At 39.7% G+C, this 17,013-nt stretch overlaps 1 protein-coding gene across 2 annotated transcripts in view; it reads left to right on the top strand.

Moving 5' to 3' along the window:
• RPF2 (ribosome production factor 2 homolog) overlaps positions 1 to 17,013 on the top strand; it is a 39,982-nt gene that overhangs the window by 10,174 nt on the left and 12,795 nt on the right. For both annotated transcript variants that reach the window (XM_059700696.1, XM_059700697.1), the window contains exons 5-8: positions 2,186 to 2,267; positions 3,115 to 3,191; positions 8,690 to 8,789; positions 16,393 to 16,495. In XM_059700696.1, the coding sequence (XP_059556679.1) occupies positions 2,186 to 2,267; positions 3,115 to 3,191; positions 8,690 to 8,789; positions 16,393 to 16,495 (362 nt within the window). The remainder of the gene's footprint in view (positions 1 to 2,185; positions 2,268 to 3,114; positions 3,192 to 8,689; positions 8,790 to 16,392; positions 16,496 to 17,013) is intronic.

The following is a 17,013-nucleotide window of genomic DNA, read 5'->3' as shown; positions in this document are numbered from 1 at the left end:
TATGAACAAATTCCTATGCACACTGCACATATCTTATTTTGAAGTAAAAAAACAAAAAAAATTCTATCAACAGACTTGCAATATTTGTATTTGCATGTGGCCCGCGGGCCGTAGTTTGAGGACCCCTGCTCTAGAATTTTAACAAAAAATGGGTTTTATGAAGAAGAATAATAGCGGTATTATATGTATGTAAAGGTAATTATGGAAAGCTTGGGGTGTTAGTCATAACATAAGAATATTAAAAACTAATTTAAGAAAGCATTTTTATCAACTTGGTCTTTTTTTTTTTTTTTAAATATATTTTACTGATTTTTTACAGAGAGGAAGGAAGAGGGATAGAGAGTTAGAAACATTGATGAGAGAGAAACATCGATCAGCTGCCTCCTGCACACCCCCCACTGGGGACATGCCCGCAACCCAGGTACATGCCCTTGACTGGAATCGAGCCTGGGACCCTTTGGTCCGCAGGCCGATGCTCTATCCACTGAGCCAAACCAGTCAGGGCTCGACTTGGTCTTTGAAAAAACATTTTTGAACACCTACTTTGTGCCAGACATAGTATAAGGTTCTTTCACATCTGACAAATCGTAGTCCTTGCAGATTTTTGCATGAGGCATTACTGTCCCTGATATATACATGATAAGAGTAATTCTCAGAAAGGTGACCAGATCCCACTGAAAATGGCAGAGCTAGAATTCCTGGACTTTCTGACTCCATCCTCCACATGGGGCGTGGATAGGCAATAAACACTGGAATGAATGATAACGAAAGTAGGGGCCCACATCTTAGGGAGTCTTGTAACCAATAAAGAAAAGTTGAAATCGTAGGAAACACCTCAAATATGTTGCTTCTTTTATTCACAGAACGGTGTGTTAGATCTGTGGAAAGGAATTACATGACAAGCTGCTAAAACTGTGAAATACCTAGTAATCTAATTTTCTTAATCTTAGGTATTTTGTATATCCTGAAGATCTGTACTATTCTAGGGAGTGATAGCTTAGGAGTGAAGATGATTTGAACTTAATGTTTAGAGGGTGTCTGAAATGAAAAAACCAGGCAGATCCATCTACTCAGACCCTAACCATGACCCTTAAGTAAATTGCTTGAAAAAATTGGTTCCCAATGATTATAGGTAGAGAGTTTGTACAGTATGTCCATATTCAAGTGTAGATCAAAGAAGCTTAACTAAAAGGATTGTGGACTGACTGAAACGACAACTGGATTGTACAAAAAGGGGATTAAGATTCAAACTCAGGAGGAACTAAGGCAGTAGAAGGACTCAGAATATGTGAAATTCCTTAAATAAAAATATATTAACTTTAAATAATTGTGCCTATGTTACAAATAATAAAAGCCCTTTATACTTAAAAAAAAAGAAACATTAAGGATTATGATTGTTTCATCTGTTCTTTAATGTTTTGTCATTAATTTAAGAACGTTTTCCAACTATACTAGAGCACAGTGAATCTAATTTTTGTGCTGAGATTGGGCATCTCAGTAATCAGTCAAACTATGTGGAATGTAGTGAGCATGTGTATCAGTCAGTATAAAAGGAGCTGTCTTGGATAATTGTTTCCACTCTCAAATCTGTAATGGAAGTCAGTACTTTGGAGAGCCAAATGGGAGAGCTATTTCTTACTGGCAGGAGCAACATAGGTTTGTCAGTCAGGCCTTGCCGGGTACACAAAAGGGAACTAGTCCCAGCTGGGGTGGTGTGGAGAATCTAGGGCAAGATTCCTGTGTGGATGAAGTTTGTAATGAAAAGTAGATATATACATTGTAAGCTCATGAGTCCAGCTATAAATACCTAAAAACACCATACTGATTTATGATAGTAGTAATGTCCTATGAGTAAAGGCATTTCTTCAGCAAATGAAAACTTGGTGTGCTATTTCAAAATTACTGCATAGCTAAAAATGTATATGGCCTCTATTTATTAACCTAATAGTTTTTATATATTTTTAGTTTTGAACTTACATCTTTCCCCTACAAGCCCCAAATCAGAAAATTTGAAGTTAAAGGTAGAAATAAAGTCCTCTTCATTTGTTTATTCCCACATAGTTCATTAAATCTCCATTAACTTCTACTGAAAAAAACAAACTGATAATATATATTTTTTTAGTTCAGAGGTATAATTCTTAAGTTTCTTATTCATTGATTAAATGGGATTTCTTTGGTTTTATAGGAATTTTTTTCAAAGAAGTCAGATTGTTCTTTATTTATGTTTGGCTCCCATAATAAGAAGCGGCCAAATAATCTAGTAATAGGTAAGTATCATTTACCTTTTAGTATTTTTATTTATAGCGTCACTTCTGTGACAGTTAATTGATGATGTTGAGCAGGGGTCCTCAAACTGCGGCCCGTGGGCCACATGTGGCCCGCCGAAAACATTTATCCGGCCTGCCGGGTGTTTTTGCCGCCACTGTGTGCATAGGAATTTGTTCATAGTTTTTATTAAAACTATAGTCCGGCCCTCCAACGGTCTGAGGGACAGTGAACTGGCCGGCCCCCTGTTTAAAAAGTTTGAGGACCCCTGATGTTTAGGATTCAGGAGTAACTAGTAAGCTCTACACTAGTATTTTTCCCATGTGATTTTGAATAAAAATGTTTTGTCTGCCAGTCTTCAGGTAAAGAAAGAATGGGCATATAAATATTACCCTACCTCAAGTTGTAGATATTTTATATTTTTCTAATATAAAACATATATATCCTCAGTCAGTATTAGAGTTAGAAAAAAATAAAAAGAAAGTAGTATTCCTAGCTGCATAGATTAATTCTTTCTTAATAAATATCTGTTTAATGGACAAAAACAAACCCTTGCCTGGTCGGATTTTTGGTTTCTTTTTTGGCCTGGCTGTTTTGAGACTTGGTCTCACATGCTCAGTGGCTTAGGCAAAATAACCCTCTGTGGGTCTTTATTTACTCTTCTGTAAAAGATCCCTTCCAGAACCAAGATTGCAACAGTCTATCCTAGGTAGCCTTGAAAATTCAAAGAGGAGACATGTTTGAAGGATATAAGAAGAAAGAAAAGAGGCAGCTATTAGGATGTTTTGAACATTGAAGATAAGCTTTTTGGGAAAAATAAATGCTCAAAAAAATGTGTTTTCCTTCTAGGTCGTATGTATGACTACCATGTGCTAGATATGATTGAATTAGGTATTGAGAAGTTTGTCTCTCTAAAAGATATTAAGGTAAGATATGATAAAAATAAGAAACATTTTGTAATGTTTCTCTTGGGCAATAGTGACATCTGTGGTGAAGAGTTGATAATAGTTTGGTAACTTAAGTAAGAACGAACTTCGTTTTTATACTAGCGTGGTCTGAGATAAAAGTACAATTTCATTTTACCTTTACTTTAAACAGTGTAATATATTTATAGTATATAACACAGGTACGTCTCCTAGTAATTAGCCTTCAGAGTGGTTACTAACTCTTGTCTAGGCCCATGGTTTAAATGCTATCTCCTCTCTGCATTATCACAGCATCTATTTTATAGAACTACAGAAATACTAGAATTTCCAGAGTGAGCCCTGTTCCAAACCTAGGAAGCTTTAACTGATCCTACAGTATTTTGGCTCCTAGCTAACAAGTTGCTAGTTAAGTCCTCCCCTTAAGGACTTGCATTTTTGTGTCTCTTTTATTTGAATGGGATTAAAAAACAGAAAATAGTAAGTAGTCTTAGAGAGGCAAGAGAACTGTCCTAATTCAGCTCCTGGGTCCAAATTGGGCTTCTATTCCCTCAGAACTCTGTTTCTTGGTTTAGTCTATTCCATCAAATACATGATTTACTTAGACCTCATTGCTACCCCTATGAAAGGCTGAGATTATTTTCCTTATTGTAGAGATTTAGAGATTGAAGCTGAGAGGAATTCCGTTGCTGACTTAGAGTCAGATATATAGTAAATGGTATAACCAGTTAGGATTCAAGGACTTTGGAAGAAAGGATATTGAAGTGTGTAATTGGAAGTTATAAATTATTCTCAGTATTCTTTTGTGTGTGTGTGTTTTTAAATATATTTTATTGATTTTTTACAGAGAGGAAGGGAGAGGGATAGAGAGTTAGAAACATCGATGAGAGAGAAACATTGATCAGCTGCCTCCTGCACACCCCCTACTGGGTATACGCCCGCAACCAAGGTACATGCCCTTGTCAGGAATCGAACCTGGGACCCTTGAGTCCGCAGGCCGATGCTCTATCCACTGAGCCAAACCAGTCAGGGCTATTCTCAGTTTTTGTGTCTTTGATGGTCGTGGTATATTGAAAGAATTATAGCATATATATAATGAATACTCTCCCCAACCTCCTCTAAAAAGAGGACATGCCTTCCAGGTTTCCTGTGAGTTTGAGAAAAGGCTCTTACCAGATCCCCCCTTAGCTACACCAGTGTCTTCAGGTACAGTGCAGAACAGTGGCCTGAGATTGGATTTAGAGGCAGAACACTTGGCTTTGAGGCCTGTCATAGCTGTTTAGATGATTTGTGACCTGCTATAGTCAGTTACTTCCCTGACCCTCAGTTGCAATCAACTATTAAATAGGTATAACACCACCAAATGAGAGAATATATGTGAAAATGCTTATCATTGAAAATGACGTATTGGAAGGCATTTTGGAAAGTGTGTAAACAGTGATGCTTTATTATGGTGGAAACCATCGCTTTTTACAGTGTCTTTTTGGGGATGTGCACAAATCCCTGGAGATGAGCAGCATGTCCCCATTTTACCTTTGCCACTGCTGCTAGCTTGCTGGCTTGGTCACCAGTTAGTGGGCTTGAGCATTGGCTATTGCATGCATGCCAACTCCTCTACTCTTTCCACTTCACTTCCAAAGCAAAGAACTACCTCTGTCCACTGTGCAGCTTGTAAACTGGACCACAACTTGTTTTTCAGGTCTCTCTCTCTCTTTTTTTAAAATATAATTTTATTGATTTCAGAGAGGAAGGGAAAGGGAGAGATAGAAACATCAATGATGAGAGAGAATCATGGATTGGCTGCCTCCTGCACGCTCCACACTGGGGATCAAGTCCGCAAACCAGGCATGTGCCCTGACCGGGAATGGAATCCAGGACCCCTCAGTCCACAGGCCAACTCTCTATCCACTGAGCCATACAAGCCAGGGCTTTGGGTCTCCTTTTTTAAAAAAATTCTCATCCGAGGATATTTTTTCATTGATTTGTAGAGAGAGAGTAGAAAGGAGGAAGGGAGGGAGGGGGAAGAGAGAGAGAGAGATATCAATGTGAGGGAGACACATTGACTGGTTGCCTCCCGCATATGCCTTGACTGGGGCCGGGGGTCAGACTTGCAACCGAGGCCCCCTTTTGCTGGGGTTCTTGTCCCAGCATCTAGAACAGGGGTGGGCAAACTTTTTGACTCGAGGGCCACAATGGGTTCTTAAACTGGACCGGAGGGCCGAAACAAAAGCATGGATGGAGTGTTTGTGTGAACTAATATAAATTCAAAGTAAACATCATTACATAAAAGGGTACGGTCTTTTTTTTTTTTAGTTTTATTCATTTCAAACGGTCCGGATCCGGCCCGCGGGCCGTAGTTTGCCCACGGCTGATCTAGAAGGTTCAGGAATCTGGAGAAGGCTGTGCGTAGATTAAATAGGAGTCCAGAGACAGCATAATTTTGAAAGGCATTTGGGGGTCAGAGGAGCTTAGCTAAAGGAGCTAAGTTCAGTAGAGTGTCAGCCTGTGGACTGAAAGGTCCCGGGTTCGATTCCAGTCAGGGGCACATGCCCGGGTTGCGGGCTCAATCCCAAGTAGGGGCCTTGCAGGAGGCAGCCGATCAGTAATTGTCTCATCATTGATGTTTCTATCTCTCTCATCCTCTCCCTTCCTTTCTGAAATCAATAAAAATATTAAGTTCTAAGATCTAAGGTCTCTAGGTCCCCTCATCCCAGGACCCCATGCTTTTTATTAACACAACTTGTCCTGAGGCGAGGCAGAGGTATACACATCAGAGGGTCAGGGTTTCTTACAGAGCCCATTGTCAGAATGGGGAAACGGCTGTTCAGGTGTTTGACCAGTAGGAGGCAATAACATATAGATTAAGATGCCTTTTAGCTGTTTGGCAGCCAAGCAATCATCCCTTTTTAGGTTTGGGAAAATGCCTTCAGCCATTCCCAGATGGCAGCCCTGCTGTCATGCTGGAATTGGTCTCTGGCACCCTTTGACTGGGAATCAGGCCCATGACCCTTAAGACTGTGAGCCCATGCTCTAACCACTGAGCCAGAGCACAGGTGTCTTTCTTAACAAGAACCATTTAAACTGAACACTAAATTTTTACTCATGGAGCATATCAATAATTAGAAAATTCATTAATTGCTGAGTATATGCTTACATTGGCAATCCTGCACAGACGGTTAGTCAGCCCTTCACTTTTTACCCCATCATTTGGTTACAAGCTTATATTTTTAGTCTATTTTGGATTGCATGCTTTGTTCTACCTTGTCTCTATATTTATTTTTTCTTTACTTTGACTCCTCATTTTTAAGGCATCTTCACCAGATATTTCTTTTCTCACTTGCCTACTTTTATTGCCAAGCCTCATTCCTCTGTTAACTCTTTTTTTTTTTTTAAGGAACATAAGATTAGACCAGGGGTCCTCAAACTTTTTAAACAGGAGGCCAGTTCATTGTCCCTCAGACCGTTGGAGGGCCGGACTATAGTTTTAAAAAAAGCTATGAACAAATTCCTATGCATACAGCGGCGGCAAAAGCACCCGGCAGGCTGGATAAATGTTTTCGGCGGGCCGCAGTTTGAGGACCCCTGGATTAGACTCTACCAGGAAACAGAGTGATTATTCTAGGCGCCTGTTTTCTAAGATGGCCAAACTGCTAGGGGTGGTTTTTCTGCATAAAATAAACCTTTATGAGTGAGATGATTAAAATTTAAGGCTAGTTGATTTTATATTAGGTATTATGAATATATCACAATTTCCCGGGATATTTTACTTGAAAAGTTTGTGTGTAATTTATAAGAATTATTTTTCTATTTTTTTCTTTGTTTAAAAACACTTAATTTAAAAGGTTATTCAAGGACTTAATAATTACAGTATTTTTAGTATACTATGTCATAGAATTTATATATTATTTAGAATTTTAGTACCTTTCAGGCTATTAGAATAAAATTCTTTTGTGGTAGTTTCTTCTAGTTCAAGGTTTTCACATTGTGAAAAATATCAGTGATCTACATAAGTACTGTTTCACATAACTTGTTTAGTTATATTTTTATGATGTGTATACTGGGTCATGGCTTAAAATAAAATTTTTTATCACTATGCACTGTGGTCAGAATGGTTTGAAAGTCAAAGTTGTACTTGGGTTGCCTCACTTTTTCTTAGTACTTAATAGCCCCCGTGGACCTAGCGGTAGCAGTAGGAGCATCAGGTAGGACAGATGGAGCACAGTGAAGTCATTGGATCTAGAAAGTCCATTTAGGCCCTGGATCAGACAGACAGCTTAGGCCAGTGATGGCGAACCTATGACACACATGTCAGAGGTGACACGTGAACTCATTTTTTTGGTTGACTTTTCTTTGTTAAATGGCATTTAAATATATAAAATAAATATCAAAAATATAAGTCTTTGTTTTACTATGGTTGCAAATATAAAAAAATTTCTATATGTGACATGGCACCAGAGTTAAGTTAGGGTTTTTGAAAATGCTGACACGCCGAGCTCAAAAGGTTCGCCATCACTGGCTTAGGCACATTTCCTAAGTATAGACAGTTAAGTCTCAGGATTTGAAAGCAGAGAATGCCAACTATAATGGTCATGGCGAACAGGGAAGCAGCAGGTGACTTCTGATCCTACAACAGAGGATGTTTGTTTTTTTTGTCCTATTTTGTTTTGTGGTTTGTTTTTTTTCTGCTAAATTTGGATAATCCTGGAAGTGCCCAGCTAGCTCTGTCGGTAAAGCATGAGACTCTTAAATTTGGATAATCTTGATTAATGTCAGAGCAGTGGTATTAGAATCAGTGGGAAGCTCAGACCAATAACCGTTTACCGTCCTCTATAAATTAATCTTTCATTTAAAGAATTTTTTTCTATTTGATTTTCTTTCACTTTGGTGGCTTTTAAATGTAAATCCTCTTATTACTTACATCACATTCTTCTTGGTATAAAAAAAAATCCAGAACTGGACAAAATAATTTTTCTAGTAAGAGCTTGAACCCTGCTGAGTAAGGATTAGCACATACTTTCTATAGCTTGTATACAATTAATTGGTTTCCATGTAAATGTTTAGTTGGTAGTTTAATTGAACTTTCATTTAAAAACACTGTTTATGTGATACAGTAGGAAAGGCACAGCAGGACAAATAATTCAAAGAAATTTATTTTGAATCTGGCTATTAGAGGGCTATGTTTTTGTTTTTTAGTAAGTTTAGCTTTTTATTTTATTCTTGCATAGAATAATGTTAACAAGTAGCTTATATCATTCTTTGACCACGTATTAATTTGGCAGTGTGAGAGAGTGGAATGAAAAATTACTTTTAATATAAAAATCTGTAAGTTTAAAAACCCCAACTCTGGTTTTAAGACTAAAATCAGCATGCATGGACAGTTTTAGGACAGTTTAGAAAATCTAAGAATGAATTCATTACATATTAAGTATCAGTTACTTTAAAATCAGCATTTAAACAGTTTAGACTTGATAATTATATAATTACATTTTTTCATTTCATAGAATAGTAAATGCCCTGAGGGAACAAAACCCATGTTAATATTTGCTGGTAATGATTTTGATGTAACAGAAGACTACAGAAGGCTAAAAAGTCTTCTTATTGGTAAGTGTTTTAATATTTATTATCTGCAGGGTAGCTCAAGTAGGTATTATAAGACTGTCATTGGTGGCACTTTACCACTTAACTCTAGGTATACAGTTTTTAAAAAAAAAATCTCCTTTCTCTTTTCCCTTTTCATTATTTTCTCTATTCCCCACTACCAGGGGAGAGTTAAAGGGATGTTATATTCTATTGAGCATAATTATTTTCTTGATACTATAGTAACTTTGGTATCAACCTATTTATATAGCATTTTACACTTTATAAAATACCCACACCCATCTCCTGTCATTATCGACATCAAATTCAATTTTGGTGAAAATTGAAAAGTTTTCAAGATGGTTATACATCATTCACTTCCATTCAAAACCTCTATTAGTTTTTCTTAATCTGATATACAAGGCTTTTCATACTATAACTTGCTTTCTTGATCTCCCCCAATTTTCTTTCTTCCTTTTCCATTAAAAGTGGTTTATTGAGAATATGTTATACATATTCCTATTGTTTTTTCTGATTCCATTCTTAATCTGTTTTCTTCTATTCTTGCAAATCTCAGTTCTTTCCCAGGAAATCTTCAGTGGCCTCCCAGCTTCTTTTATTTCATGATCATTATCATAAACACCAAGCATATACTAGGTACTTTTTATATAGTGCTTCATTCTCACAATAACCTTATAAGACTGTTTTATAGATGACTTATTCTTAGTAAATATGCTAGTTCCTAATCATTTATGTGATGACTACATTCTTTCCTATATGTTCACAAGTTGCCTACTTAAAATCTAATACACAGTTATTGTTATCATCTAGGATTGACATTAATTTTACCAGTTTTAAACAACTTTTTGTCTCTTTTTTAAAAAGCTGGCATAATTGCTCTCCATGATTTCTTAAATGGTACTAATACTTAATATGCAATCACATCTGCCAGCTCTTATCTGATCCTGGAAAAAAATTTAGTTTGTCACTAGAGGTACAGATGCTTCTGATACTCAGCATTATCTCAAGTTTAAATTTATTTCATTTGAGCTTTTCTTGCATCATTCTTACCAGCTTTTGGGCTAGGCCATGTACATTTTTGGTTGCCCTTCTTTTGGATTTTTACATACTTTGCCCTAGATCACTTTTGAAAAGTTTGTGGGGTATATATTATAAACAAACTGTATACTTACTCTTTACAGATGAGCTGACCAGAAAAGGGTGTGTGGACAGACACATTGCTTTTATTTTCCTTCTCAGGATTATTTATGTTCTTAGTGCTGGGTTTACAATTTTCAAAACTTCTCATTTTTTAAAAAATATATTTTTATTGATTTCAGAGAGGAAGGTAGAGGAAGAGAGAGAAACATTAATGATGAGAAAGAATCATTGATCAGCTGTTTCCTGCACACCTCCTACTGGGGACGGAGCCCACAACCTAGGCATGTGCCCTGACTGGGAATGAAACTGACCTCCTGGTTCATAAATCAATGTCTAACCACTGAGCCGTATCAGCAAGACCGTTTCTTTTTTTAAGAACCTCTCATTTTTAATAAATGACTATTTTTAGAAAACCCAGTACCACTATAACCTCCTTAATCCTTTCTAGAGTTCTTGAGTTTGGTGACATTCCATTTTATAGATGGGAAAATAGAGGCTCAGAGAGGTTAAGAGCTATTAAGTAGGTGAACCAGGATCAAAACCCAATGCCTGAGTTTTTCTGCTTCTACTGTCCATCATGTGATAGTGAACATTTCCTTTGCAAAGTCTTTGCCACTTTTTGTGTCTTAAAAAATCAGGCATGAAAGACAATGACCAAAATTTCTTTCTTTCAATATTATGCACCCCAAAGTAAAAAGTTTGTTGTTCCAGTTAAGATTGCTATTACTTGTACTGGATTGGCCCAGATTCCCTGCCTTTTGCCCTCTAATTCTTCCAATTGATTATTAATAGTCAGTGATGGTAGTACTTATAATTTGTTAGAACAGAGAGTGCTTTTGTTTGCTTTTGTTTAAATGGTTTTTTTTTTTTTAAGTATATTTTACTGATTTTTTACAGAGAGGAAGGGAGAGAGATAGAGAGTTAGAAACATCAATGAGAGAGAAACATCGATCAGCTGCCTCCTGCACATCTCCTACTGGGGATGTGCCCGCAACCCAGGTACATGCCCTCAACCGGAATCGAACCCGGGACCTTTCAGTCCGCAGGCCGACGCTCTATCCACTGTGCCAAACCGGTTTTGGCTTAAATGGTTTTTATAAAAAACGATCTTATTGTTTTGTGCTTCTACTAGGTGGCAGTAATAACCACATATTGCAGTGATGAGTGGGAGGGAGTGAAAACCATAAAGGAATCTGGGGAAAGAAGAAAGGTAGAGGAAGGGAGTGAGATTGTTGGGTACCAAGGGAAGTTGAGTTTTTAATACTCAATTGCAGCTGCAGACTTCTGGTTTATATTTGTGTTCAAATGAAATAAAGTAGAGCAGTAGGGAAAGAGACTTTTATCAAGGATTTTCTTCCTTCTAGGAAGTGTGTGTGTGTGTATGTGTGTGTGTGTGCACATGTGTGCGCGTGCGTGTATATAATTGGCCAGAAAGAAAAGTTAACTTCGTAACTTCAGTATTTTCATGGCAGGTACCCATTTTGTACCCATTTTGTTTATCCTGAATTTTGTTTCTGTTTTGCTTTTTAAAAATACTATATCAGCCGAAACCGGTTTGGCTCAGTGGATAGAGTGTCGGCCTGCGGACTGAAAGGTCCCAGGTTCGATTCCGGTCAAGGGCATGTACCTGGGTTGTGGGCACATCCCCAGTGAGGGATGTGCAGGAGGCGGCTGGTCGATGTTTCTCTCTCATCGATGTTTCTGACTCTCTATCTCTCTCCCTTCCTCTCTGTAAAAAATCAATAAAATATATTTAAAAAATAAAAATAAAAAAAAATAAAAATACTATATCGATTTGTGGTTATTCTTAGTAGGTCCTACCAGCCGGCCAACCTCCTGCAGCCCCGCCCCTGATTGGTCCCCCTACCCCGATCGGGGGCGGGGCCAGCCAACCAACCTCCTGCGGCCCTGGTCCCCCCCCTTCCAGGCAGCTCGGCTCCAATTGGGGGCAGGGCCAGTGGCCAACCTCCTGCAGCCCCTCCCTCCGGCCAGCCCTGCCTCAGCTCTAATCGAGGTGGACTGGCTGGACCCCACCAGTGCACAAATTCATGCACCAGGCCTCTAGTATATAAATGTTTTTATTGATTTTTAGAGAAAGAGGAAGGGAGAGGGAGAGAGAGATAGAAACATCTATGAGAGAAGAAACATCATCAATTGGCTGCCTCCTGCACACCCCTACCAGGGATTAAGCCCGCAATCCAGGCATATCCCCTGACTGGGAATCGAACCAGTAACCTTTTGGTTTCATGGGTCAACACCGAAGCACTGAGCCACACTGGCCGGACTAACTTAAGAATTTTGAGGAACACAAGCATTCAGTTCATTATGGAAATAGTATCCCATGTTGTGGATGGAGAGATTCAGGCCAGTTAATTTACTTGTTTGGAGTGAAGAGCTAGTAAGTGGTAGAATCAGGGTCTGATCTGTTCTCAGACTCTGATCCCTGGCTCTTTTCCAATGTATTTACTTAATGTTCACAGCCACATATCAGATCTTATTTTTGCTTAGAATTGACCCATTGACAAAAATGTCCAAACTGGGCCTTTCTTCTGACTATAACCAATTTATCTTCTACCTCTTCCACTTCCTTAGTTATATCTAACCGGGTTGTTGTTTTTTATTCCTATACTCATAAAATTCAGCCATCATTTTTGCCCATTTTAAGGTGAGCCTGTTCAGCAGTGTCCTGAGGTTCGATATACTGTAATCCATCACCCCTTTGATGTTTCAAACTTTTCTTATACTTTTAGTGCCCCAGTCCTGGGATCAGCTATTTCTCTAAGGTGCCCTGGTATTTTTGGTTTTGGTGTGTTTTTAAGTTAGGAATTATCTTAGAAATCACAGTCTGGGTGCTATGGACTGTTTCTGGGTTGGTCATTGTTTCTAGGCTTTTTTAGTGGGCAGAACTATGAAATATGTTTGTTTGATAATATAAAATATATCCTGAGTTCATACTGAAACTTCTAACTCAAATTTAGGACACGATGATCTTAACTTCATTAACTTCACATTGTCACCTTGCATTCATGACAAAAATTCAGGTTCTCAGTGTCTTCAACATAATTATACATTTACTTTATACTGTACTACACACACAACAGGCTCAGCATAAAATTCCACTGTTAGCAATAGTTATCTGACTATTGAGTGCAGGTAAATTTTTGTGTTTTTTTTTTTTTGCAGTTATCTCTCTAAGATACATTGTGTTGGGAAGATAGGGTCAAATTCCTGTATTTTTATTTTATTTTAAACATATATTTTTATTGATTTCAGAGAGGAAGAGAGAGAAACATCAATGATGAGAGAAAATCATTGATTGGCTGCCTCCTGCACACTGGGGATTGAGCCCACAACCTGGGCATGTGCCTTTGACCGGAATCAAACCTGGGACCCTTCAGTCCACAGGCTGATGCTCTGTCCACTGAGCCAAACTGGCTAGGGCAAATTTCTGTGTTTTGAAGTTGCTTGAAATAGTTCTTTTCTGTATGATTATGCCTGCAGCTCAAAACACAGGTTCATTTCTTTTCAATATTTAGAGGTTACTTTAAATTTTTTCATTTTTAATTATTTTAAAACAACTTATTTTTAATATTTTTTTATTATTACTGATTTTAGAGAGAGAGGAAGGGAGAGAGGGATAGAAACATCAATGAGAGAGAAACATCAATCAGGTGCCTCCTGCACGCCTCCTACTGGGGATCGAGCCCGGAACCTGGGTATGTGCCCTGACCCTGAGTTGGAATGGCAACCTTGTGGTACATGGGACAACGCCCAACCAACTGAGCCATAGGGGCCAGGGAATTAAACAGCTTTTGAGGTCTAAGTTACAGTCAAGTACGCATTTGAAGTTTCAAAATTTGATGGATTTTGACATATGTATACACCTGTGAAAACGATTGCAGTCAAGATACAGAACCTTTCTTTCCATCGCCTCCCAAAATTTCCCTGCACCCCTTTGCAATCCACCCTTTTTCTCTATTCTAAGCCAACACTGATGTGCTTTCTGTCATTATAGATTAGTTTGCATTTTCTAGAATTTTAGATAAAAGGAATCATATAGTGTGAACTTTTCTTGGCCTGGCTTCTTTACCTAATTGTTTTTTAGTTTCATCTATGTTGTTGTATCAGTAATCATTTCTTTTTATTGTCGAGTAGAATTCTATTTATAGCTGTTTCATAATTTGTTTATCCCTTAATCTGTCAATAGACATTTATGTTCATTCCAACTTTGGACTATTATCAGTAGATCTGTTATGAATATTTATATACAAACTAGAGGCCCAGTGCATGAAATTCATGCATGGGTAGGGTCCCTAGGCCTGGCTGGCAATCAGGACTGATCAGGGCATTCCTTCCCCAGGTTGCTGGCTGTGGTCCAGGGCCTCCCTTTGTTCTCTGTCGCCCCCTAGTGGTCAGCACACGTCATAGTGAGTGGTTGAACTCCTGGTTGGTCAAACTCCTGAGGGGACAAGTTTCATATTAGCCTTTTATTATATAGGATTTTTGTAAGGGCATATGCTTTCATTTCTATTAGGTAAATAGCTAGGAATAGAATGGTAGTCATTTGAGTACTCCATGTTTAACATTTTAAGAAACTGCCAAACTGCTTTCCAGTCAGCAGTTTATGAGAGCTCCAGTTGCCCCACTACTTGCAAATACTTGGTAGACCATTGGGTGTTGTATCCTGATAGTAGTGTGTTTCCAAAGTTAGATCTACAAAATAAAGTATTGTTATCATTGTAACTTTAATTTGTATTTTCTAATTATTAATGATGTTGAATATCTTTTTATGTGCTTATTGGCCATTCATATATCTATGGTGAAGTATCAATTTAAATCTTTGCCTGGTTTTTAAAATTCGGTATTTAGTCTTATTATCTATATACTGGAAGCCCGGGGCACAAAAATTTGTGCACTGGTGGGGGAGGGGGGAGTGGGGGGGTGTCCCTCAGCCTTACTTGTGCTCTCTCACAGTCTGGGACCCCTCGGGAGATAACCACCTGCTGGCTTAGGCCCGCTCCCCGGGTGGCAGTCGGCAGGCCTGATCCCTTGGTGCCTGCCCCGCCTCCCCGGGTTGCGAACACGGCAGGGCCAATCGGGGGTTGGGGCGCCGCCCTGGGTCGGGTCGCACACGGGATGCCTGGGTGGGCCGGCCGATCGCTGCTGCCCCGCCTGGCCACCCTGGGTCAGGTCGCACTTGGGACGTCTGGGCGGGCCGGCCGATTGCTGCTGCCCCGCCCGGCCGCCCTGGGTCAGGTCGCACATGGGACGTCTGGGCGGGCCGGCCGATTGCTGCTGCCCCGCCCGGCCGCCCTGGGTCGGGTCGCACACGGATGCCTGCTGCCCCGGGTCGCAGATAGCAGGCCCCGATGGCAGCAGGGCAGGCGGGATGGTGCTGTCCCACCCCACCGCCTCGGGTCGCAAATAGCAGGCCCAGATGACGGCGGGGCAGGCGGGATGGCGCTGCCCTGCCCTGCCTGCAGTATGCAAATTAGCCGCCATGTTTGTTGGTGGTTAATTTGCATATCATGCCGATTAGCCAATGGGAGGCGTAGCGAAGGTACGGTCAATTACCGTGTTTGTCTATTGTTAGGAAGGATACAAAAGCCTAAGCGACTGGAACGACTGGTCGCTATAACATGCACCAACCACCAGGGGTTAGATGCTCAATGCAGGAGCTGCCTCTTGGTGGACAGTGCGCTCCACAGCCAACCTTCTCCAGCCAGCCAACCAGTGTCTCTGTCCACTGTCCATTGGTTATGCTGAGCATTGGTTTGCAGCAGTTCTCAACCTGTGGGTCGCATCCCCTTTGGCGGTCCAACGACCCTTTCACAGGGGTCGCCTAAGACCATCCTGCATATCAGATATTTACATTATGATTCATAACAGCAACATTACAGTTATGAAGTAGCAACGAAAATAATTTTATGGTTGGGTCACAACATGAGGAACTGTATTTAAAGGGCCAGAAGGTTGAGAACCACTGGTTTAGAGGAAGAACTTCAAAACTGAAAAATAAAAACGGCTTAGTAAACTAAACAGAAAATAAAGTCATGAGATTAGTAGAGGGGTTGGATGGAACAGTCAGACATTTTTCAGGGATTAGCTTTATGCTATCTTATCTTTTTAGAAAAGTATTGGTACAAACAGAGCATTTAGAATGCAGCTCTTTATAACTGAATTTTAAAAGCATGTTAGTCTTATAGAAGCATGTAACAGACTGTGGAATCTCAGAGTGAAGGTGGGGGTAGGGAGTGGGTGGGAAGAGATCAACCAAAGAACTTTTATGCATAGATGCATAACTCATGGACACAGACAAATGGCCTGGGATGGGGGATGGGGGTAGGCTACAAGGGATCAGTGGGGGAAGATGAAAGGGGGACATATGTAATACTTGCAACAATAAAGATTTCATTTAAAAAAAAAGTATGTTAGTCTTTTTTAACAATCTAATATGTGCTTTTAGATTTTTTCAGAGGCCCCACAGTATCAAATATCCGCCTGGCTGGTTTAGAGTATGTCCTACACTTCACTGCACTGAATGGGAAGATTTACTTTCGAAGCTATAAGTAAGTGTATTTCTTAGCATGTTTTTATTAATCCCCATGGTTAGTATTTTAGTGTGACTGTTTTTAGAGCTCAGACTTAGAATTGATGTTGGGCCAAATGTGTGTTTCGAGAGCTTGAAGAATACCAGTGCCACAGTCGCTCTGTGCTGAGCCTTAATTTTGTCATTCTCCTTCCTGCTCACTTCTGTCTGAACCCTACTTTTCCAGAGCCCTGGAGACCTATCGCTGCACTTCTTCTGAGCTTAGAGCACTAATGCAGTATTTTTTTTTAATATATATTTTATTGATTTCAGAGAGGATGGGCTAGAGAGAGAAACATCAATGATGAGAGAGAACCATTGATTGGCTGCCTCCTGCACACCCCACACGGTGCTGGGGTCCAGCCCCAGCAGTCCAGGGGTTCCCAAAGGTGTGGACGGAGTCGGCGAAGAATGTTTTACACAGAGACAGCATTCAGAACTCTCTAGCTTTCCTTAGTCTCCGTGGATCTTCCCTGTGCCTGGCTGAGGCCACAGAGA

This window comes from Myotis daubentonii, chromosome 6, assembly GCF_963259705.1.
Source record: "Myotis daubentonii chromosome 6, mMyoDau2.1, whole genome shotgun sequence".
Classification (NCBI taxonomy): Eukaryota; Metazoa; Chordata; class Mammalia; order Chiroptera; family Vespertilionidae; genus Myotis; species Myotis daubentonii.
This window is presented reverse-complemented; position numbering and strand designations above follow the sequence as displayed.